This window comes from Sceloporus undulatus, chromosome 4 (assembly GCF_019175285.1).
Source record: "Sceloporus undulatus isolate JIND9_A2432 ecotype Alabama chromosome 4, SceUnd_v1.1, whole genome shotgun sequence".
NCBI lineage: Eukaryota > Metazoa > Chordata > Lepidosauria > Squamata > Phrynosomatidae > Sceloporus > Sceloporus undulatus.
This window is the reverse complement of record NC_056525.1, coordinates 251,121,867-251,143,647: the sequence shown is the minus strand read 5'-3', so window position 1 is coordinate 251,143,647 and position 21,781 is coordinate 251,121,867. Positions and strand designations below refer to the sequence as shown.

Genomic DNA, 21,781 nt, shown 5'->3' with positions numbered 1-21,781 from the left:
TCTGTGATCGATCTCTTTATCAATCTTGGCATCTGAGGAGATGATGCTTCCCAGGTAGGTGAACTGCTGGACGGACTTAAGCACAGATGTGCCTACAGTGATGTGGGGATGGTAGTGTTCTTCCCGAGGTGAACTGCTGGACGGACTTAAGCACAGATGTGCCTACGGTGATGTGGGGATGGTAGTCTTCTTCCTGTGGTGCCGGCTGGTAGAGAACTTCCATTTTCTTCAGACTGACTTCCAGCCCAAAGAGCTCTGCAGCTGTTGCAAAACAAGATGTGAGGCGCTGCAGAGCTGCTTCCGTTTGGGCAACGAGGGCAGCATCGTCAGCAAAAAGCAGCTCACGGACTAGATAGTTTAGAGTCTTAGTGCGGGCCCTCAGGCGGCTTAAGTTAAACAGGCTACCATCAGTATGGTAGCGTATGTAAATGCCATCTTCTTCTTTGAGATCTTCCGTAGCCCTTTGGAGCATCGTGCTGAAGAAGATTGTAAATAATGTTGGAGCAAGAACACAACCTTGTTTCACACCATTAGTTATTAGAAAGGGCTCCGAGAGAGCGTTGCTGTATCTGACTTGACCTTGCTGGCCTTCATGTAACAGGGTAATCATTTTGAGGGAGCATCCTAGTCGTTCCAGGATCTGCCACAGTCCTTTTCTACTCACAGTGTCAAAGGCTTTAGTGAGTTCAACAAATGTTACATAGAGTCCTTTGTTCTGCTCTCTACATTTCTCTTGCAGTTGTCTAAGGGCAAATGCCATATCTGTAGTGCTCCTATTAGCTCTAAAGCCGCACTGGCTTTCAGGCAGAAGTTCTTCTGCAATGGCAGGAACTAATCTGTTTAGGAGTATCCTTGCAAGGATTTTTCCAGCGATGGAGAGCAGTGTTATACCTCGATCGTTTGAGCAATTGGATTTTGCTCCTTTTTTCTTGTACAGGGTGATGATGATGACTGCGTCTCGGAGATCTGATGGCAGTTCGCCTTTTCCCCAGCAACTCACAAGGAGCTCGTGGAGTTTAGCATGGAGTACATGACCTCCGTGTTTCCAAGCTTCAGGTGGAATTCCATCAATCCCGGCTGCCTTGCCATTCTTCATCTGCTGTATGGCTTTAAGGGTCTCTTCCAAAGTGGGAGCTATGTCCAATTCCTTCTTCATCGGTTGTTGTGTCATATGTTGAATAGCTGAATCTTGGACTACTCAGTTGGCACTAAAGAGGCTTTGGAAATGTTCAGCCCATCGGTTCAGAAAGGAAGCTTTATCTGTGATTAGTGTTTGACCATCTGTACTGTATAGGGAGCTTTGGACCTGATATGTAGATCCAAACACTGCTTTGAGAGCTTCGTAAAATTCTCTGGAATCACCCAGATCTGCACAGTGTTGTGTCTTTTCTGCTAAGTTGATCCACCACTTGTTCTGGAGTTGACTATATGCGAGGCGAAAGGCTGCTTTTCTGTCATGGCAGGATGGCTGGGCGAGGTGTGCCTGGTGAGCAGTTCTCTTCTTCGCCAACAGCTCCTGGATCTCTTGGTTGCTTTCATCAAACCAGTCTTGGTTTTTCTTGAGGGAGAATCCTAAGGATTCTTCCGCAGATTGCAGGATGCTGTTTTTGATAAGTTGCCAAAGCGCTGTAGGAGAAGAGTCGACAGGATGGTCTTCAAGTTTTGTTTGCAAGTTTGCCTGGAAGTTGTCTCTCATGGCAGCTTGTTGAAGATTGTTGACTTGGAGTCTCCTCTTTAGGATGCCACCCCTCTTAGGTTTAAACTTAAAATGAAGATTTAGTTTACATCTTACGAGGTGATGATCTGTTTGACATTCTGCACTGGGCATCACTCGGGTATGACGGACATCGCAAATATTTCTCTGGCGCACTAGGATGTAGTCAATGAGGTGCCAGTGTTTGGATCTGGGGTGCATCCAGGTTGTCTTCAGGCTGTCTTTCTTCTGGAAGATGGTGTTTGTAATAGTCAGCTGCTGTTCTGCACAGAACTCTAGCAGGAGGCGTCCGTTATCATTACAGTTTCCAACACCATGCTTGCCTAAAACACCTTTCCAGGCTTCGAAGTTGTTTCCTACTCTGGCATTGAAGTCACCAAGGATAATGATTTTGTCTTCTGCAGGGACTTTTTGATTAAGGTGGCGTAGGTCTGAGTAGAATTTATCTTTCTCCGCAGGGTCGGCTTGCATAGTTGGGGCATATATACTGAAGAGAACAACATGTGGGAGGCGTAAGGAGATAATGCGATCAGAGTGTCCTGTTGGCAAGGTTTCGAGTTTGGAGGCGATGGAATTTTTGATCATGAAGCCTACACCTGAAAGATGTTTTTCAGTTTTGGGTTTGCCAGACCAGTAGAGTGTGTAGCTGGCACAGTGTTCTTTAAGGCTGCCTTCCTCATGGAGATGAACTTCACTAAGAGAAGCAATGTTGATGTTAAGTCGTGACAGTTCATGGGATATTAGAGCAGAACGATGCTCAGGACGTCCACTGTCTGCAGAATCTTGCATGGTTCTGATGTTCCAGCATGGAAGCGTTAATCTATTTGCACCTTTGGAGCCTGGTGTGTGCCTTTGTCTCTTTGTCTTTGTTTGACCGCATCAGAAGATTCCCGTTGACCGCGGCTAGCCAACCGGGTTGTTGGGGATGAGCTTTCTTTAGGCCACCTTTTCTAGGCCCCTCTCCATATGGAGCCAGCAGTGCTCTCCTTAAAAAAGGCTGCTTGATCATTCAGGATGCTGCCAAACAAGACTATCATCCCCGGTCAGTCTTGAGCGACCAAAGTCCTGAACCACCTGCATGCAGGGTTGGGTCTGCGGCTTCCAGTGCATCTTTACCCCTGCCGTTACGTTCCTCACCTATCGCTACAGGGCTTTTTCAGAAATTGGATGCGTCCTTGGAGCCAGTGCAATGGATTTTTCTGGTGGAGCGCAGTGTGCACAGAACTGGCTTCATCCTTTAAACCAGAGGTTCGACTGCTGAGGCCTTGACAAGCATGGACAGTGGCAGCGAGGTCCTCGGGTCGTAGGTTTGGTTAGAGTTTCCTTCTCTTAGATGGTTGACCTTGCAGGGTTAGACGAGCACCATCCGCCCGGGTTTGGGATCAGAGTTTTCCTTCTGTGACTAGGGCTCGTGGAAGGGTGCATGCCTTCAAGAGGTCACTAAAATAGTCCTCCTCCAGCCGGCAAGGCCTTCTCACATGGAAGTCCTAAGCAGGAGATGTCTAACAAGGAAACCCCGTTTTTGCAGTGGTCAAAGCTCCCCCTTTGTCCATGCATCCACAGGCCTGCAAGTTGTTTTACTCCTGGTTGTTGGATTACAGCATCACAACTGGACATCACCAGGCAGGATGTCAGCCCTCCGCTTCTGGCCGGTTCTTTTCTGACCTGGGTTTGTATTATAATCCTTTTGTGTTTTAGTCAGCCTTTGTAATGTTGTGTTTTTGCTGTGATGTTGCATCTCAGTGTACTAAATTTCCATTTGTGCCTTTTTAGTATTATTAAATTTGTCCCTAAAGAAAGCAATTTCCCAATTCTCTATGTCATCTGGGCTGTCAACAACACCAGCAGGAGCCATGCCAATACCAAGCCACCCAAAAAGAAACAGAAAAAGAATGGAGGCAGGGATCCAGGAAGTTGCCTCACACTAAGCTGGGCCCAAGCTGCCAACCCCATAGTGCCAATGCTGACCAGCAGCTGCAGCCGGCCAGTGCCAAAGGCAGAATTCTTTCCTTCCGCTGCTCTGCATGATCTCTCATTCCAGGACTTAGCCTACTTAGGGTCAGGGAGGTCAGGCGGCATCCTCTCCAGGGGGAAATGCCCCTGCTCCTTCCTTCCCTGCCTTCTGCTTCGTTAGCCAGAAGAACCTCCATCAGGAGAGGTTTCCAAGGGCCATGTGAAAAAGGGAAAGGGTGATGGGGCACACAGCAATGAGGGTGGGTCAGGACCCCAGGTGAAGGTGACGGCCAGCTGCACAGAGGTGGCAAAGGCTCCATCCTTCTGCAGTCTCCCACTTCTCTGCGGAATTTGAGTTTAGTGGCACTCTATAGATTCACTGATCTGTCAGGTCAGAGGAATGGATTTTACTAGCCAGCGGGCCGGGGGGGGGGGGGGGGGGGGGGGGGGGGGATTGGGGTTGAGGCTTGACTAGAAAGGTTACCAGCCTAACCTATGCCTGGGCATCTCTCAAAGGGCAATGGAGCCTTTCACTGATCTCTGGACTGGCACACTCCTGATGACATGGCATATCTCTATGAGGAGAGCAAAGTCACAGCTGCAGCCAGTCCCTCCCAGACCTGGTCTGCCTCGCTCCTCAGACAGCCCCATTCAATGGGGGACAGGAGGGTGGGCCACGGGTTCAATGGCCTCCTGTGCATTGTGTCTTTTGCTCTGCCTCTGGACAACGTGCCCTGCTTGGCTTTAAGGAATCCAGCATTTCTGCCTTTACTGATCATAGTCCTAAATTGCTGGGGAAAGGAGAGTGAAAAGAAGGGTCTTGCTCTTGCCTTGCAGAGAGAGGTGGGAGTTTCCAGACAGACAGCTCTTTGAGCTGCCAACCTAAAGGCATGGAACAGATTTCCCACCTTTCCCTGTTGGAAAACTTTCAGGGGGTCAGGGGTAGGAAAACAGTAGTAGTGAGGGGGAAATGTCAGTGGGTTGCCAATGGGGGCTGATATCAGGATTCCATGAACAAGACAAGGCTGCTGGGCTAATAGGAACACACACACACTGCATGTCTCTTATCTGCTCACCCACTCTGATGCTAAACCAAGCCAAACTAAGGGGTAGAGGGGAAATCCTTGGGTCTGAGCCACTGCATTCAGGGATGTGGGGCTGGGATGAGGTGGGCTCAGCACATCTGGTCCCACCTTGTGACCTGGGGTCAACTCAGAAACTCACCATGGCTAGAGGGAAGAAGGAGAGGGGAGTGGGGGGCACAGTAGTGGTGCACAGCGGTCAGTCGAATGGGGTACTGCAGAAGGCTACCTTCACTCACCTCCTTGGCTGCACTCAAGACACATGCACAGACACACACAGAGACCAACTTCTCCCGCTTGTCTCACCTGTAGCTGCTGCTGCACATCTGGAGGACAGAAGCTGAGCATCAGGCTGGCGATGGGCACAAGCCGTTCCACAAGGCCCTGGTGGTGCATGATCTCTGCCGAAACCAGCTGGGTGCGGGGAGAAAAGGAGAGGAGAGACATGGCAGCTGCTCCCTTCAGCTTTCGGTTTCAGGAATGAGTTCCTGTCAGAATCACTCTGGGCAGAGTGGCATGGGCTGGGAGCCCTTGGGTTCCCCTGAAACCAGCACTGGGGCTCATGGCTGCCAACCGCCCTCCCAGTGTGGCCCCTTCTCCCCTGCACCAACCTTCTGGTCCTCAAGCTGCAAGCGGATGGCATGGGCCTCCAGGCGCACTTGGCCCAGCGCATCCAGCTGGGTGCTGAGGTGGGAAGTCTGGTCCAATTCTGATCGCAGAGCTGCTTCAAGCTGAGAGAGAAGGAGAGACCTCATGGGGGTGTGGAAGGGCTGTCTTGGGCCAGTCGTATGTGTGTGTTTGTGGGGAGGGGGTCTGATCCAAGGGGGCTTTCTTCTTTCACACCTTCCACTCCCCAATAGTGTGTTGAGGGGGGCCTAGCATCTCCCCACACATAGACAACAGTGACCAGCTGGCCATCAAAGAAATCCCCTGCCAGGCACAGGGAGGAGAAAGGGCTGAGCCCCAGAGGCTCTGAATCCCACAGGCCCAAGACAGTTCAGCCTGCAGCTGGCTGTTGAAGGCTCCTCTCCCAAAAGGCTCAGCGGAGAATGCTCAGGGCCACAGAAGAGGGCCCACGCTAGGCAGAGGCGGACGAGGCAGCCCTATGCTTCCATATCCGCCCCCTGCCTCCCAGGATCGCTGTCACTGAACTGCCCTACCTGACCCTCTCCTCCTGGGGGATGAGGCAGCACTGGAAAGGAGAGGAGCAAATGGGTCAAGCCAGCCCAGGGGACTGCCCCTCACTTCCCATCCACTGCTGTGCTTTACTCAGCTGTTTTGGGCAGCAGGAACGGGAGACAGATGGACCCCCGCGCTGCCCTGCCATTACCTTCTCTCTGTCTGCCAGGGAGATAGGGCTGGGCTTGTCTCCCTGTGGGCAGCCCTGAGAGGAGAGCTCCTTCTCCATGCGGGCCAGCCAGAGGGCCAGATCCTCCTGGGCAGGCTCCAGCCGCGATGAGGCCTCCAAGGTCTGCTCCAGGCGCTGCAGGATGTCGGCACTGTTCTGGCTCACAATCAGGAAACGCATCCGCAGGGAGTCCATCTTCTCCTGGACGAGGTGGGCTTCCTCCCCTGCAAGGGCAGCGCAGCATCAGCCCAGCCCTGGAGCATCAGCTGCAACACCCCCTCCCACCCCAAGAAGCCTTCAGGAGAGGGCCTGGGCCTGCTCTGTGCCATTTTGGCTGTGGCTGATACAGAAGAAGAGAAGCTAGACTGACTTGGCCACCTTATACTAGGAGAGGCAGATGTGGGCAGCAGCTGGGAAATGCTCAAGTGGGGAAGCCAGCAAAGCCTTGGGAAGCAGCAGCCATTCCAATGGTGGGACAGGGCCGTTGTCTCCTTGGGGGGCAGGAGGTGGTGGGAATAGGAGGTGTGCCTTTGAAGAAGGTGTGAGGCATATGCAGTGGGTGACAGATAAAAAACTGTGGCATTTGTTTCCAGTGCAAGCAAAAAAAACACATGTATTTTCCAGAAGACAATGTTTTTCTTTCAGCTGCACCCTGAACTCTGCAGTAAGGAGTTATCTTATAAAATCCCTGAAGGATTTGGCTTCAGCAGTGGCCGGGGGGAGCATTTCTTGGGGTGGGGAGCTGTGATTGTTGTCAGCCAAGGGTCATTCCAGAAGAAGCTTGGCTGAGCCTGAGCCCTGTTCCCAAGAGGCACACAGGAGCCCATCCTGGGCTGGCAGAAGGAGGAGGAGGAGGAGGTGGTGGCAGGTGGAAAGGAGAGGAGTAAGAGGGGGCAAAGGGGCTATTTTGGGGCCCTTGAGCAACACAGGACGCCAGCCCCTGAATGTCTTCCTCCATCCAATGATGGAGGGTGAGAACAGCCCCAGCCCCTCACTCCAAAGCTGCTGTTTACTTGCAATAAGAGGAGTGACAAGCTCAAGGGGGACAAGGGGGGCAAAGAAGTGATGGATCATGTTCAGCACCTTGTTCGCTGGGGACCTTGTTTGCCTGAGAGCAACCTTTGTGTCCCAGGGTTTCTGGTTCCCTCTGCAAAGGGAAAGCAGGGAAGTCCTGACCTCTGCCAGATATGCTCCTGGAGGGAAGGGGAGATGTCACTAGCGTTGGGGTGGCCAAGCCCTGGGAGTGGGCTCAGGGGTCCCCTAGCCCAGTGTTGGGCAGGCACTGCAGGGCTCTCTGGAACTTGAATGTCTTTTGGCTTTCCAGAGATGGCCTGCTCTGCCGCCAGAAGATCTGGGGGGGGGGTCACTCCTGCCCACTGAACCAAGCCACCCCCTTTTGCTGCACTCACCAACCACCAGCTCCCTCATATTGCATGGGTCTACATTCTGACGGCTGGAAGAAGCAGCTACTCGGCCTTGTAAGGGCCACCTGCCTGTCCCACTTGCCTGAGACCATCTCCAGAAGGCGCTCTCCATCTTCCAGGGCCCGGTCCAGCTCAGCTGCCTTGGAGCGTATTTCCTCACACAGATCCTGGAGAAAAAGAAACCATTTAGGGGCTGCAAGGGCTCATCCCTAACTGACTGCAGCAGCCCCCATCCCACTCTTTCACCCTGGCCTTTGCAGAAAGGCCACATCTGAGGGGTCTCTGGACCCTGGGCTTGGCTCCACGGGAGTGGTAGTGGTGGCCTGAGGGTCAGCAGGGAACCTCTTAGAATCATAGAGTTGGAAGAGACCACAAGGGCCCTGATTCAGTCCAACCCCCTTCTGCCATGCAGGAAATCCAAATCAAAGCATCCCCATTGACAGATGGCCATCCAGCCTCTGTTTAAAGACCTCCAAAGAAGGAGATTCCACTACACTCTGAGGAAGGAGTTTGTTCCACTGTTGAACAGCCCTTACTCTCAGGAAGTTCCTCCGAATGTTGAGCTGGAATCTCTTTTCCTGGAGCTTGCATCCATTGCTCCAGGTCCTAGTCTCTGGAGCAGCAGAAAACAAGCTTGCTCCCTCCTCAATATGACATCCCTTCAAATATTTAAACAGGGCTATCATATCACCTCTTAACCTTCTTTTCTCCAGGCTAAACATCCCCAGCTCCCTAAGTCGTTCCTCATAGGGCATGGTTTCCAGACCCTTCACCATTTTCGTTCCCCTCCTTTGGACACATGGCTCCAGTTTCTCAATGTCCTTTTTGAATTGTGGGGCCCAGAACTGGACACAATATTCTAGGTGGGGCCTGACCAGAGCAGAATAGAGTGGCACTATTACTTCTCTTGATCTAGACACTATACTTTTATTGATGCAGGCTAAAATAGCATTGGCCTTATTATCTGGCGTATTACACTGTTCACTCATGTTCAACTTGTGGTCTACTTGGACCCTAGATCCCTTTCACACGTAGTTTCATTCAGCCAGGTGTCCCCCATAATCCTATATCTGTGCATTTCATTTTTCTGCCCTAAGTGCAATACCTTACATTTCTCTGTGTTGAATTTCATTTTGTTAGCTTTGGCCCAGCTTTCTAGTCTATTCAGGTCATTTTGAATCTTGATCCTGTCCTCTGGAGCATTAGCTATTCCTCCTAATTTGGTATCATCTGCAAATTTGATAAGTATTCCCCCAATTTTTTCCTCCAAGTCATTGATAAAGATGTTGAATAGCCCTGGGCCCAGGACAGAGCCCCACTGGACACCCCACTGGTCACTTCTCTCCAGGATGAAAAGGAGCCATTGTTGAGCAGCCTTTGGGTTTGTCCGGTCAACCAATGACAAATCCATCTAACATTGCCTTGTCTAGCCCACCTTTTACAAGCTTGTTTGCAAGAATGTCTCGGGAAACCTTGTCAAAGGCCTTACTGAAATCAAGATATACTACATCCACAGCATTCCCTTCATCTTTCAAGCTGGTAATTTTATCTGTGAACGATTCTCTGTTTAATGATCTGCTCCAGAATCTTTCCTGGGATTGATGTCAGACTAACTGGAGGATCATTGTTGGGATCCTCTTTCTTCCCCTTTTTGAAGATGGGGACAACGTTTGCCCTCTTCCATTCGGCTGGGATCTCTCCTCTTCTCCAGGAGTCCTCAAAGACTATTATTGCCAATGGCTCTGATATGACATTTGCCAGTTCTTTTAATACCTTTGGATGGAGTTCATCTGGTCCAGGAGACTTAAATTCATTTAGATTAATAAGGTGTTCCTCTACTATCTCTTTACTGATTCTGTCCTCTGCTCCATTATCCTCAGGTTGAGCCCCTTTTCCTTTTCTGAGAAGACGGAGGCAAAGAAGGTCTTGAGGAATTCTGCCTTTTCTCTGTGTTCTCTTAGCATTTTGCCATCTTCTCCACGAAGTGAACCTACCCTTTCCTTCTTCTTACTTTAGCTGCGGACGTATCCAAAAAAGCCCTTTTTATTGTTCTTAACCTCTCTAGCAAGCCTGAGTTCGTTCTGCGCTTTAGCTTTTCTGACTCTCCTTGTCCCTTGCAGAGATGGCGGGTGACAGGGTGGTGTGTCTCCCAGTTCAAAGAGAGAGTATTCCCCCCTTCCTCTTCCTACCACCATCATATGCAGCCCATCCACACACACATCCCACTGCCTTGCCTTGCCTCTCCCTTCCTATGTCTGCCTGCCAGGGGGGCAATCTTGCTGGGGACCATCCTCCTGCTTTGCCGGACCCTTCTGCCCTCTCTGTTGCTTCTAGCAGGTCAAGCACTGGGGCAGACGCATCATACCTGGACCTGCCGGCAGGCCTCCTGGGCGAGGCTGAGGCTCCCGTTGGCTCTCCAGAGCTGAGCCAGCTCCCTCTCTGTGAGGCCAAGCCAGTCCTGGAAAGAGTCCACTGACCCCTGGAAGGCGTGAGCGGCCGGAAGGATCTGTTCCAGGGAGTTGTGCCTGTTGGAAGAAGGGGCACTAAGGAGGGAGGGCAGAAGAGGAGCTGGGTTGCCTCCCAGCCACCTTTGCTCTGCCCCAACAACATCCATAGAGGCCCTTTTTGGAGAAGCCTTCCTTCCCAGAAGACCCCCTCCTGCCCTGCCCAGGCCACACAGGCACATGGTCACAGAGCTGCTCAAGGAAGGCCTTTGGTGATAGGGGTAGATGTGGCCAAAGGCTAGGGGACAGCAATGGGAAGGGAGGCCCTTCACCTGTCAGAGCAGAAATCCTCCTCCACAGGTGCCCATTGAGGCAGGAACCCTCTGGCCAAGACCAAGGGGAAGCCATGAACACCATGCGGGGGGAGGGCTACAATGCCAGAAAGCAAAGTCAGGACAGAGTTCAAGGAGCATCATCTGCTCCTGGGTGACACTGGGGTCCAGTTTTGGGAGGAGATGGTGGGGAGCAAGTGGGCTAGGGACAGCTCGATGGAGCAGGTGGAGTAGCTAGTGCCCCCCCCATAGGCAGGGCAAGCAAGGAGGTGGGGGTCAGGATCCCAGACGGGAGGCAGAAGGTGCTAATGGCTCCTGAGTCTGGATGAGGACCGGAAGGAAGGGCTCAGCATGGAAGCGGCTTTGGATAAGGAGTTTAACTCAAACCAGGAGCCCAGACAGAAGGCGTGTCAGAGCACACTTTCCCACAATTGCCCCTTTGCACAATAATGGCACGTGTGAGGGTCACCGGCAGTGCATCCACAGCTCCCCTCACGACAGTCACAGCATGCCATCCAAGCAGTCCAGCTCCCCAGAATACGCAGTTCTCCTTCCCAGAAGACCCTGTTGGGCAGCACTGTGACCTCTGTCCTGTGAGAGACTCCCTGGACCTCTGTCACACATGGAGCCTGGTGGTGGCCTCAACTTAATCGCCTCCCACGGCACAAGCGCACTCTGCGCATCTCGCCTGCGACAGGAGGAACCCAGGTCTGCTCTCGGTCTACTTATTTGCTTAAGAAGGCTGTCCAAGGCCAGGGGACAAATTCCAAGGGAAGGGAAGAGAGCCGGCAGAAAAGAGGAAACACACCACGAAGGAGGAGGACAAGGGAAGACAGAGACTTCTACATACAGGAGCCCCTGAAGAAACAGTTATGACTATTTAAATAGAAAAACAAACAGAAACAGGCGTATTTTGCCAGAAAACGGCACTTAAGGCAGGCAACAGAAACAAAACCTGAAGACAAATGAAACGTAAAAACAGATTAAAAACACACCAATGAATAGCCAAAAACAGCACGCAGCCATCCAGAGCGCTCTTGGAGAGCTGCCCAAATGAAAGGTGAAAAACTGATCTGAATCGAAAGGCCTTTGTCCCATGTTTGTATTATTGTATTGTATGGATATTTGTAGCGTAAGCCGCTTCGATCGTTGGATTTTATAATAAAGGGGTCCTTCTGGTTCCCTGGGCAGGGACTTCCGGAGGCTGGGAATACCCCGGGGAAGGTCCTCTCTCAAGTTCCCACCAAACGTGCCTCTAAGGCAGGGGTAGGCAACCCTTTTGAGCCGGGGGCCGGGTTGCTGTCCCTCAGAAGACTGGGGGGCCAAAGCCAAAAAATAAATAATTAAATAATTTTTTAAAAATTAAATAAATAAATAAACTGGGACAAATGTAGGATAAAATTTTCAAATGGAGGGCACTTTTAAAATAAAAAATGGAGGACACATGAAAAAAATTGATGATTTTTTAAAAATGTTAAGATAAATGCATGTTTCTGAGGCTTCTATAGACAATTGCCCCACTATGCCCCTCGCACGAGACGTCAAAGGCCCCAGCGGCAATCACCAGCAGGACCAGGCTGGGGCCGGTCCCAAGGCCTCGCCGGGCCGCATCCGGCCCGCGGGCCGCAGGTTGCCTACCCCTGCTCTAAGGACTGCAGCAAGACTGAGAGAAAGGCATCCCTGAAAAGACCTTATGTCAAGAGTCATAAGAAAGAAATATGAACTAGCCTACATCCCAAGTCTCAGGGGGTTCTTTTTAGAAGTCACCACCCGCACTCGGCTCTGGGCCTGGGAACCAAACAACAGCCGGAGAGCTGTTTGTGGCAGCAAGAGAACCATCATTCCTCCTAAACAGCCTCTGTCCACTGTCCGGCCAAAGCACTCTGGACCGTGTGAAGTTTGCAAATACTTTATAAAGGCAGCGCCACACAGGAGTAAAAACAGAATGTAACTAAGAAGTCGGTCACTAAAGTGGCCACTGAGCTGGGGACAAGGGCAGCCGATGCACTAATTTTAACTGGAGTGTGGACGTCCAGGTTCACGGCTGTTTCCAACAATCCACGCAAACAGCAAACCTGGCGTTTGGAAGGGAATGAAAAGCACAGATGGAATCCCTGTTCCTTGATCTGCCTCTCCACTAGCCAAGAACTGGTCTCAGTAAAGTGAATTGCAATTTGCTCTCCTTATCTGGGCCTTTACTGACAAAGAACTAAACCAGACTCTTTGGATTTAGATTGAAAAAGGAGATGGACGTGGGTGACATCCGTATAATGGTGATGTTTATCCCCCAAACTCTGAATGATGCCCTGCAGTATTTTCTAGATCAAACAAGGTGAGCAGCAAGATGCTAAGGCCCTGCCACTGAGGAGAAGGAACGATGGGACCCACCGGGAAACCAGCGCCTGCAATGCCCCAATCCTGCCAAGCATAGATAGCAGAAGGGTGGCAGAGTAAAATGGTTGTGCACTAAGGCGGCAAGAGGGGTGCATAGGAGGGCCCTATTGGCCTCTGAGCACTTCTGGAGCGGGCTGGGCATCTTCCTCTGGCCACAAGGAGGGCTTCCTCTTCTGATCCCCCTGCACTGCCAAGCCCCTCCTGCCCCGAAAGGTCCTTATGCTGACCGAATGGAGTCTCGCCCTGGCTGAAGTCCAGACAGAGGATTTTGGCCCCTCTCTCCCTCTAAGGTGCCCAAAGGAGGAGGTCCCCACTCAGTAGCACTGGTCATTGCCCAGAAGTCCAGCAGAACCAACAGGGACACATGTCCCGCACTCTGTCTGGGGCAGATCATCCAGCAAGGGAATGAAAATTGCCCGGGTCTGAAGCCAGAATGAAAGGGATCTAGGTAATCCAGCTCACCCAGAAATCCCTCAAGTTGAGACGCAGTCACAACTAACAACGCTTTGCATGAGGACTGGCGAGACATGCATCCAAGACGGAGCAGCTCAGGAAAAATGTGACTTCCCCCACAAACTCTTGTAGTACAGTGGGAATGTGCCCTGTTTATCTATTTCATCGCCTTTCTCCTGGAGTGGGGTCCAAAGTGGCTTCCAGAAATAGTAACTTAAAAAACCATTCAATTTCCACCAAAAAGGCCCTGTCTCCTGAAATGGTGGCAGCACCGAGAGACAGCCTTCCCCTGAAGATCTTAGAGCATGGGCAGGTTGGTATCTGGAGATACGGCCTTTCAGATAGTCTGAGGGCCCTCGTGCAAAAAGCCTTTGCTACCCAACTCACCCATTTGGCCAGCTGCCCCACCACCACTTTTACAAACTGGAGGAGGTCCAGGGGAAAGAACATCTGGCCTGTTTATGTGTTTACACACATCTCATTCTTCCTGAGGCAGGTACGCATCTCCTTGGTCTCTGAGAAACCCTTCTCACTCCATGCTTGCTCTTCCTCCATTAAGGATGCAAACGGAGACCTCTCTCCTGAGCAGCTCAGATCTACTTTGACCTAACATGTGGATTTTTCTTCTTCTTTCTACCTACCTTAAGAACCTGAACCCATGTATTATGCACAAGATTGGGAGTAGAATCATAGAATTATAGAATCATGGCGTTGGAAGAGACCCCAAGAAGGGCCCTGATCCAGTCCAACCCCATTCTGCCATGCAGAAACTCCCAATCAAAGCATCCCTGACAGTTGGCCATTCAGCCTCTGCTTAAAGACTTCCAAGGAAGGAGACTCCACCAAAATCTCCGAGGAAGGAGTATGTTCACTGTCAAACAGCCCTTACTGTCAGGAAGGTCCTCCTAATGTTGAGCTGGAAGCTCTTTTCCTGGAGCTTGTAAACGTCTTTTTATGGCTTTTTAAAAGATGACAGTCTGATCCTTTTACTAGGAGTGGAGGCTCCTCATTCTCTTCTAGGTTTCTGCCTCACCAAAGTTCTCTGCTGAAGGGATTCACCAGCTCCCTCCTCCATCTCAAAGGGACATTTTGTGAAGTGCCGCTGGTGGTGCAAGATAAACAAAGGTGGCCCCTGGGTGGGCTACAAAGCCCCTGCACATTCTGTGTGATGCCCACAGCCTCCTGGACGATGGCCAGGAACAGGGCCTCATCCTCCCGAGAGGAACTGGCCCTTGCCACTCACCTGGCCTCAGCCTCCTGGGTCAGCGAGGTCCACTTCTCCTGGAGGCTGGAGAGGACTCTGCTCCGTTCCCAGCCTTCTGTCATGCTGCTGGCAGGTTCGGGCGGCACCTGTGGCTTCTCCTGCAGAAGGCGCTCCACGAGGGACCGGCGCTCCTCTAGCAGCCGCCTTAAAAGCTGTTGGGGAGGAAGGAATAAGGTGGCAGCAGGTTAACGTTGCGCTCTTCTACTTGGGGGCTGCTTTTCTCTCCGCAGCCACTCTTCCTTCTGCAGCACCCCTGAGGGATCGCCTTGAAGCGGCACCATTTCCCTGACATTCCCCTGCCTGCCTGGCCGGCCCCCCTCCCCATTTCGTATTCCCCGTCTGCCCCCCACTCCACCACAAGACAGTTCCCCCTCCAGTAGAGAAAGCAGGTGCTGCCAAAGTCATTGGCTCCTGGACAAAGTAAGCAGAGGGAAAGAGGTCTGAAAGAAAGGGCAGGAATGACTTCCAAGCCACCATGGCTGTTCGGGCTTTCCCAGAGCTTGTCCTCCTTCCTCCAGATTGGCATATCCCACAGACAAGGTGGGTAAAAGCAGAAGATCCCCTCCCACATCTGGCCCATAACAATACAGCCCACCTCTCCAGAGCTCTGTGAAGAAAGCCCAGAATCTACTTAGAGACAAATAGTCCAGTCGTAGCTATTTCTAAACTGTATTGTGACTTTTTAAATCCAGCCCCCGACACACACACACACACACACACACCCCGGCCATCCTTCCAAGGACCAAGATTCCAGCATCTCAAGAATCTCATTACTAGGAGGGACTTGTGCAAATGTCACTCCTCAAGCTGTAGAGAAGAGGGATTTGCTTGAAAGAAAAACGCAGCCTCAGAAAGCGGCCGGACTCAGGCACTCGACTCCTTCCAGACAGCAGAGTGCCGCTTCTTTAGCCACTGCGGCCAGGCCTCCTTCCCTGCCTGCCGGCAGCTCTCCCTCTGCACTGGTCTGTGCCTCTCTTCCAGCATGGGTTTCCTCCCTAACTCTTCTCCTCATCCTTACCTTCTGTCGCTGACTCTTCTCTTGTTTTTCAGTTTGTTATCCTAGCACTTTGTGTTTGGACTTCTAAGGGCCGTTCCCACTCAAACAATTAGTTCTATGCATTAGTCTCTCCTGCCTTGCCATGACATGAATCAGGTCCTTTGGTGCATATTGCTTGATGGACCACTGCCTTGCAGCCCTTTTCTCTGGCAAGAAAGGCAGAAGTGGACAGACGCTCTCAAACACCGAGCCCCTGCTCTGTGGAGCCTGGGAAGAAGAGGGAGCCGCCAAGGCCCCAGGCCCTGGGAATGCTCAAAGGGCCAGTCCATACCAGGCCTCCCTCCGTTCCTCCCCCCCCCCCTTCAGCTGGTAGGGATGAGTGTGGAAATGTGCAAACGCCTATGCGTGCTCCTTTGCAGGGGGCTCCCCAGGAAGTCTTGCCCTCTTCAAGATGCTCCTGCCTTCCTTCCTCACTCTGCCTCCCCAGAGACCCTGATGGTGAGACCCTTCCTCCAGGAGAAGCCTCATAGATTTACTGAACTGGATGCCCATCCAATCCATCCTCATCCTGCCATACAGGAAGACACCATCCAAGCCCTCCCTGGGAAAGATGGCCATCCAGCCTCTGTTTAAAAACCTCCAAGGAGGAGAATGTACCACCCTCCGAGGGAGCGTTCCCTCCTCCGTTTCCAAAGGCAAACCCCTGCCAGGACTCCCCACAGCAGGGGCACCCCAAAGCCAAAGCCCACCCAGCCAGGCCCAGAGGATTCACCTTTTGCTCCTGCAGCTGGGCTTTTGCCACCTTGGCCTCGGAGGAGGGTGGTTTCTGGTTGGCCATCAGGTCCTCCATTTCTCTGACCCAAGTGAGCAGCTTCCCCAGGGTCTCCTGCTGGGCGGCCTGGTCGCTGCTCCACGAGGGTCCAAGGAAGGCAGTGGTCACCTGGGGAGGGAAGCAGGGCAGGCCTCAGGGGACGCTCTCTCTCCCTCTTAAGCCCCAGCGGGAGGGATGTGCCAGCTTTCACCAGCAAGTACCCCAGCCCCAAACGTGTGGAAGAAGGGACTGGGTCTCTCCCTCTTAGGCCCCCAGCAAAGAGCTGGGTCTGTCCTGACTTTCTCTCTCCCAGCCAAGCCAGTGTGACCGGGGCCCTCTGTAAGAGTGTGTCTGTGTGTGTGAGGACAGGTCAAGGCCCTGCTGGCCCAAGATGGCTTTGCTGCAGACCCCAGCCCAGCCGGGGGCAGTGGAAACGCTGCATTTCCTAAACGCCAAAAGCCTTTTCACACTTCTTTTTTTCTGAGGAGTTTATCACACTGGGACTGATTTTGGCATTAAAGAGCGATTAAAGCGCATTTAAAGCATCTCGCAAATGAAGCGGAAATGGCAAGTAATTGTACTAATGATTATCACATGCAATTGTGCAAATAAAGCGATGCTGGAAATGCGTTGTTGCTGAAATCCCGAAAGTAAAAAGATGTGCGTTAATGCTTCTTTGTGGCCACTTTAATGGCGGGTTTTGTGCAATGCTGTGTGAAACCATTATGTGCAATTAGGCGATTTTTTCTGGGCTATTCATGGGGTAAACCCCCAAACTCCTTCGTGTGATAAACTCCTGGGTCTCACAGGTATTCTCTCAGTATCACATTCTCTCAGCCTCAGAAGAAGGCAAAGGCAAACCTCCTCTGAAGAAGCTTGCTAAGAAAACCCTATGAAAGGGCCAGCTTAAGGTCCCTGTACGCCAAAAACGACTTGGGAGCACACAAGAGCAACAATGCTCTGCACAGCCTTGTAAGGTGGGACAGCATTCTCATCTGTAGGTGGGCAGACTGAGCCTGGCAACCCATGTGGCGTGTGGCCCTCCCTCTCACAGCAGTTGTGTGATGGACTGGCATCCTGGTATGCTCCGCACCCCCTGCACCCCCCTAGTGATGCCACTGGTCAGGGGCAGCAAAGTCTGGACATCAGGGGGTTGGTCCTGGGGGTCCCTTTGGTCAGAAAGAGGGAGTCCTTTGACGTCCAGACAAATAGTGTCCAGGGACCCTCTGGGTCAGGGATGCCCAGCAGGAAAAGAGTGGGGAGGTGCCTGGAGTCCTGGTCCTCCTCCCAAAAGAAGCTGCTACTGCCGCCTCTTAACCTCAGACAGGGCTCCAGCGCCGTCCGTCAGGACCTTCACCGTCCGGGTGACGATGGGCTCCTGGCTCTTGTCTCCCCCGGGATACTCGGTCACTTCCACAATCTCTGTCACGATGGTCTCAGTCACTTCGGTCACCTCGGTCACCTCAGTGGTGGTGAGGGGCTTCCAGGCCCAGCTGCCCCCCGGGACCCTCAGTGGGCTCCAGGCCCCTCCAGCCGCCGCCGCCGCCGCCGCCACTGCCGCCTCCAGCTGGGCCTTGAGGAGGGGCTTCGGCACTTGGACGTCCACCTTGTTCTGCTGCCCGGCGGCGGCGGCGGCGGCGTTCCAGCCCTTCTGGATGAGCACGGGGCTGAGGGGGGGCTTCTCCGAGAGGCCGTCGGCCAGGCCCAGGTCCTTCAGGAAGTCCTCCGACCGCCGGCTCTTCTCCCCCAGGCAGCTGGGTCTGGCCCCGGAGTTGCCCATGGCCAGGGACAGAGGCCGGCCTCCACCTGAAAGGGAAGAGGAGCTGCCACCTTCCCTGGCCCCAGAGCCAGGGGGCTGAGAAGGGCACCTCCAGGCAGCAGTGAAGGAGGATCTGCTTTTGGAAGGCCGGGGGGGGGAGGCGAAGGGCCCCAGCATCATCCGCAGCCCCTCTGCCCTCTGGCTGGGAAGAGGCCTGGGGGCACCTGAGTGGAAGAAGGGAAGCCCCAGCAGTGCTCTTGCTGCCCCTGGCATCCCCTGGGCAATGGGCAAGAGAGGGTCGGGGGGGGGGGGGGGGGGGGGGGGGGGGGGGGGGGGGGCAGGCGGAGGGAAGCCAGGGGAGCCTGGGAGTCCTGGGAAGGGGCTCCCTCTCCCCTTACCTTCGGGCGGCGGGGAGACTGGGGAAGGGGCCTCCCTCAGCCCCGGGAGGGAGCCCGCTCCGGCTCCCCGGGCGCCGCCGCCATTCTCCCCCGTGGGCTCCGCTGCCGGCTTGGCTCTTGGCCGGGGGTCGGGCGTTGCCGGGGCAACCCAGGGGCCGCCCCCCGAGGCATCCCCCGGAGGAGGGTCGCCCCCTCCCCAGGCCACGCCCCCGGGCTCAGCCAGCAGCAGCCCTCGTCCCCTTGGCCTCCAGGCGAAGAGCACTTGGGAAGGGAGGCCAGGAAGGCCCTGGCCCGGCCGGCCATCAAGGAAGGCATCCCCAGCCAGCCTCTGCTTCAAAGTAGACACCTTCAAATGACAGAGCCAGCCCAGGCCCAGTCTCACAGTGGGCTGCAGGGAGAGAGCACCCCAGCCAGGCCTCCCCAGCAGCCTTCCTCCCCGAAAGGGCCAAGGGTCTGGAGGCTTAGCTCTGGCCAGCTCTGCTTCCCAGGATCTGATCCCATGCAGAGCCTGCTTTGGGCCCCTGGCCCTGCATGCCCCCCCCGGCTCACCGCCCAAGACTCACTGCAGACCCCCCAGGAAAGAGGGGGCAACGGGGGGCAAAGGGTTCCTGATGCCAAGGCCTGGCCTTGCCCGCCCTATCCCTGGCGCCAGCCACACTGGGGCAGCCCCCCCATATCTCTGGCAGAGAGGACCCCCCCCCCCCAAAAACCCCCCCGGCCACAGAAGCCGGCCCCATCCTCAGATGCTGGGAGCCGGAGGGTCCCCTCTGGGCCGCTGCCGGGCTTTGTTCGGCATGAATGGCCCTTTCAGTTTGTGCCTTCAGGGATGCGGAGGAGCCCATGTGCCCAGCGGGGCCAGAACAAAAGGCAGCTGGAGGGAAGGCTTTCAGGGCTGGCAGCAGCCCGTCAAGATTTGGGGGGGCTGCGCTGGGAGGATAGAGGGGCATTGAGGAGGATTAAGAATGTGTCTCTCGGTCTGTCTGTCATTAACCCCTTGGAGGCCAGGCCACAGCAGGCCTCTCTGGGCACCGAAGACCGAGAGGAAGGCCGAGGAAGGAAGGAAGGAGGACCCCCATCCCTGACCAGGCCAGCCCTGCAGGGCAGTGAAGCCATGCAGGAAGGCAGGGGGAAGGTGGGCTGCAGGCCACCAGAAACGTTGCCTGGTATGGAAACTGAACCCCCCACCGTGCCCACAGGTGGAATGCCGAGGGTCTGTCCTGTTAACTGGCCAGCTGGAACCCACTGAGGGTCCCAGGGGGCAGCTGGGCCTGGAAGAAGCCCCTTTCCACCACCGAGGTGACAGAGGTGACGGAGACTGTGGAAGTGACCAAGTATCCTGGGGGAGACAAGAAAGTCCTAATGGACAGCACTGGAGCGCTGACTGAGGTTAATAGGCAGCAGTAGTGGCTCTTTTTTGGAGGGAGGCTCTTTCTGTGCCAGGCTCTGCCTCCGGCCGCATCCCTCCATGGTGCCATGCCAGTCCAGCACACAACCACTGAGAGAGAGAGGGCCACATGCTGGGTTGCCAGACTCGGTCCTCTAGCTTCATTGCTAGTGGCAATAGGGCACCCTGGCAGGAGGAGTCCTTTGCCGCACTATACGCCCCCACCTGGCTCTCCAGGAAGAGCCGGAGGGCCAGACTCCAGGTAAGCAACCTCCTTCTTCTCCCCAGATAGCTCTGGGACAGACTGGATGGTCCTTGCGGTCTCTTCCAACTCTACAATTCTATGATTCTTCTTGACCGGGCAGAAAAGGGACTGGGCCTTGGTGTCATGCAACAGGCTTTTGGAGGAACAGGGATGCTAACCTATGGCAAGCCCACAGGCCAGGGCTTGTGCCAGGATGCCATGGGAGTGGTGGTAGGGAGACTCGCAAGAGCCAGCCAGGAGCTTCAGGACCTGGGAGCAGCCATCCCTTTAAGCGGCCCAGCATAGCAGAGGACTAGCTCTGGCCCCCAGGCTGGGCAGCAGACCCTCCTGGGCAGAGCTGAGGAGAGAGGGCCTCCATGTCCACCTGAGCCTTGCTCCTCCCTGTTTACTGGCCTTTGGGGAGTCGGAGCAACTGCAGGAAAAGAGAATCAGCTCAACATTAGGAAGGCCATAAGAGCTATAGTGGAAGAGGCTGCTGCCTCAATGGAGTGTGGAGGAGTTTGCTTCTTTGGAGGCTGTTTTAAAGCAGAGGCTGGATGGCCATCTGTCCCAGGGAGCAGGGCTTGGGTTAAGTCTTCCTGCATGGTAGAAGTAGGTTGGACTGGATGACCCTTGAGATCTCTTCCAGCTCTGTGCTTCTTTGGCCCAGGCCAGTCTCTCCTTCTCAGCTGCAGCCCTTGTCTTGCTCCTGGCTTGGCTTTTGGCTTTGGCTGGCTCTTTTGCCCTGGCTCTGGGCTCATCCTTTGGCTTCGGCTTCCCAGCTCCAGCTCCAGCTCCCGCTCTTTCCAAAGTGCCACCAGTGGCCCAGTCCGTGTGGAAGAAAACTGCTCTGCACTCTTACCCTTGTGTCTGGTCTAGCCAAGAGCTGTCCTCTCTGGTTCATTTATCTTGAGATTTAATGCCTGTTTATTCCCATAACAGAGTGGTTTAAGTACTGCTGGGCGACGGGGAGGGGGGCATCTGGAAAGTCTTGCCATCTGTCAAGAAGATGTTTCTCCTGATTCTTCTCAGGCACCCTATGGTGATCTGATGTGGAGTCCAGATGCCCAGGGCAGGACAAGTTCAGGTTTGCTTGGGGCCGTGGGCGGGGGTCAGTGGAGCACCCCCTGGACCTGGGCAGATGAAGAAGCGTATGGAAGAGGTCAGGAATGTTTGGAACTCCAGCTGATGGAGAGGCAAGGGATACTAAAACACAACCAGGAAGCCAAGTTCTTTTGGAAGATGCTGGCAATGATCTCGTAAGCCCAGCTCCTGGGAGGCTCAATTAACTGTCAACCAAAAACCTCCAGGCAGAGGAAACCATTGCTAAACAGACCTGGGGACTGGGAGATTAGCTTTGAAATGAGTCAGTGGCTACCGAAAAGAGCACAACTGACCAGTCACTCGGCATGGGGTTGCCTTTGAAGAAGAGTGTTTGGAAACTTGGCCCAAAGAGCTGCAGCCGGATTGTTAGCTGGCTCTGGTTAGAGGCCATACGTTTCCCTTGCGACAAAAGCTCCGGTGGCCGTCAGTCTCTTTCCAGCCACAATTCAGCGGAAAGGCCATATATCTTTGCCTCCGTCAGCCTGCCTGGTCCCGAGGGTTTTCTCAGGAGAGGCCCTCCTTTCACAGGCAAGGCTGGTGGGAATGTGAGGCAGGCCTTCTTCTCAGAGGCTACCCCCAGACTCTGCACCTCTTCCTGGGGAAGACAAAATGACTCCCTCCATAGAGTCAATCTATTCTATGTTTTAAACACATTGTATTAATTATAAGTGTGTGT

The 21,781-nt window shown here is 53.9% G+C and overlaps 2 protein-coding genes across 7 annotated transcripts in view; one reads left to right on the top strand and one right to left on the bottom strand.

The window, feature by feature from the left end:
- The window catches only part of GRINA (glutamate ionotropic receptor NMDA type subunit associated protein 1), a 595,197-nt gene that overhangs the window by 329,704 nt on the left and 243,712 nt on the right, over positions 1 to 21,781 (top strand). The gene's annotated exons all lie outside the window — the stretch shown is intronic.
- LOC121928652 (microtubule-actin cross-linking factor 1, isoforms 1/2/3/5-like) overlaps positions 1 to 21,781 on the bottom strand; it is a 57,714-nt gene that overhangs the window by 31,574 nt on the left and 4,359 nt on the right. For 2 of the 6 annotated variants that reach the window (XM_042463656.1, XM_042463660.1), the window contains exons 1-8: positions 17,535 to 18,275; positions 16,178 to 16,345; positions 14,388 to 14,560; positions 9,887 to 10,046; positions 7,604 to 7,688; positions 6,080 to 6,321; positions 5,361 to 5,480; positions 5,056 to 5,163 (exon numbers count right to left, since the gene is read on the bottom strand). In XM_042463656.1, coding sequence (XP_042319590.1) covers positions 5,056 to 5,163; positions 5,361 to 5,480; positions 6,080 to 6,321; positions 7,604 to 7,688; positions 9,887 to 10,046; positions 14,388 to 14,560; positions 16,178 to 16,345; positions 17,535 to 18,248 — 1,770 coding nt within the window. In that variant the 5' untranslated portion in view covers positions 18,249 to 18,275. Of the gene's footprint in view, positions 1 to 5,055; positions 5,164 to 5,360; positions 5,481 to 6,079; positions 6,322 to 7,603; positions 7,689 to 9,886; positions 10,047 to 14,387; positions 14,561 to 16,177; positions 16,346 to 17,534; positions 18,276 to 18,373; positions 18,491 to 20,180; positions 20,767 to 20,863; positions 21,135 to 21,781 lie in introns of those variants that run through there. The other 4 variants (XM_042463657.1, XM_042463659.1, XM_042463661.1 and 1 more) reach the window with 4 other exon arrangements.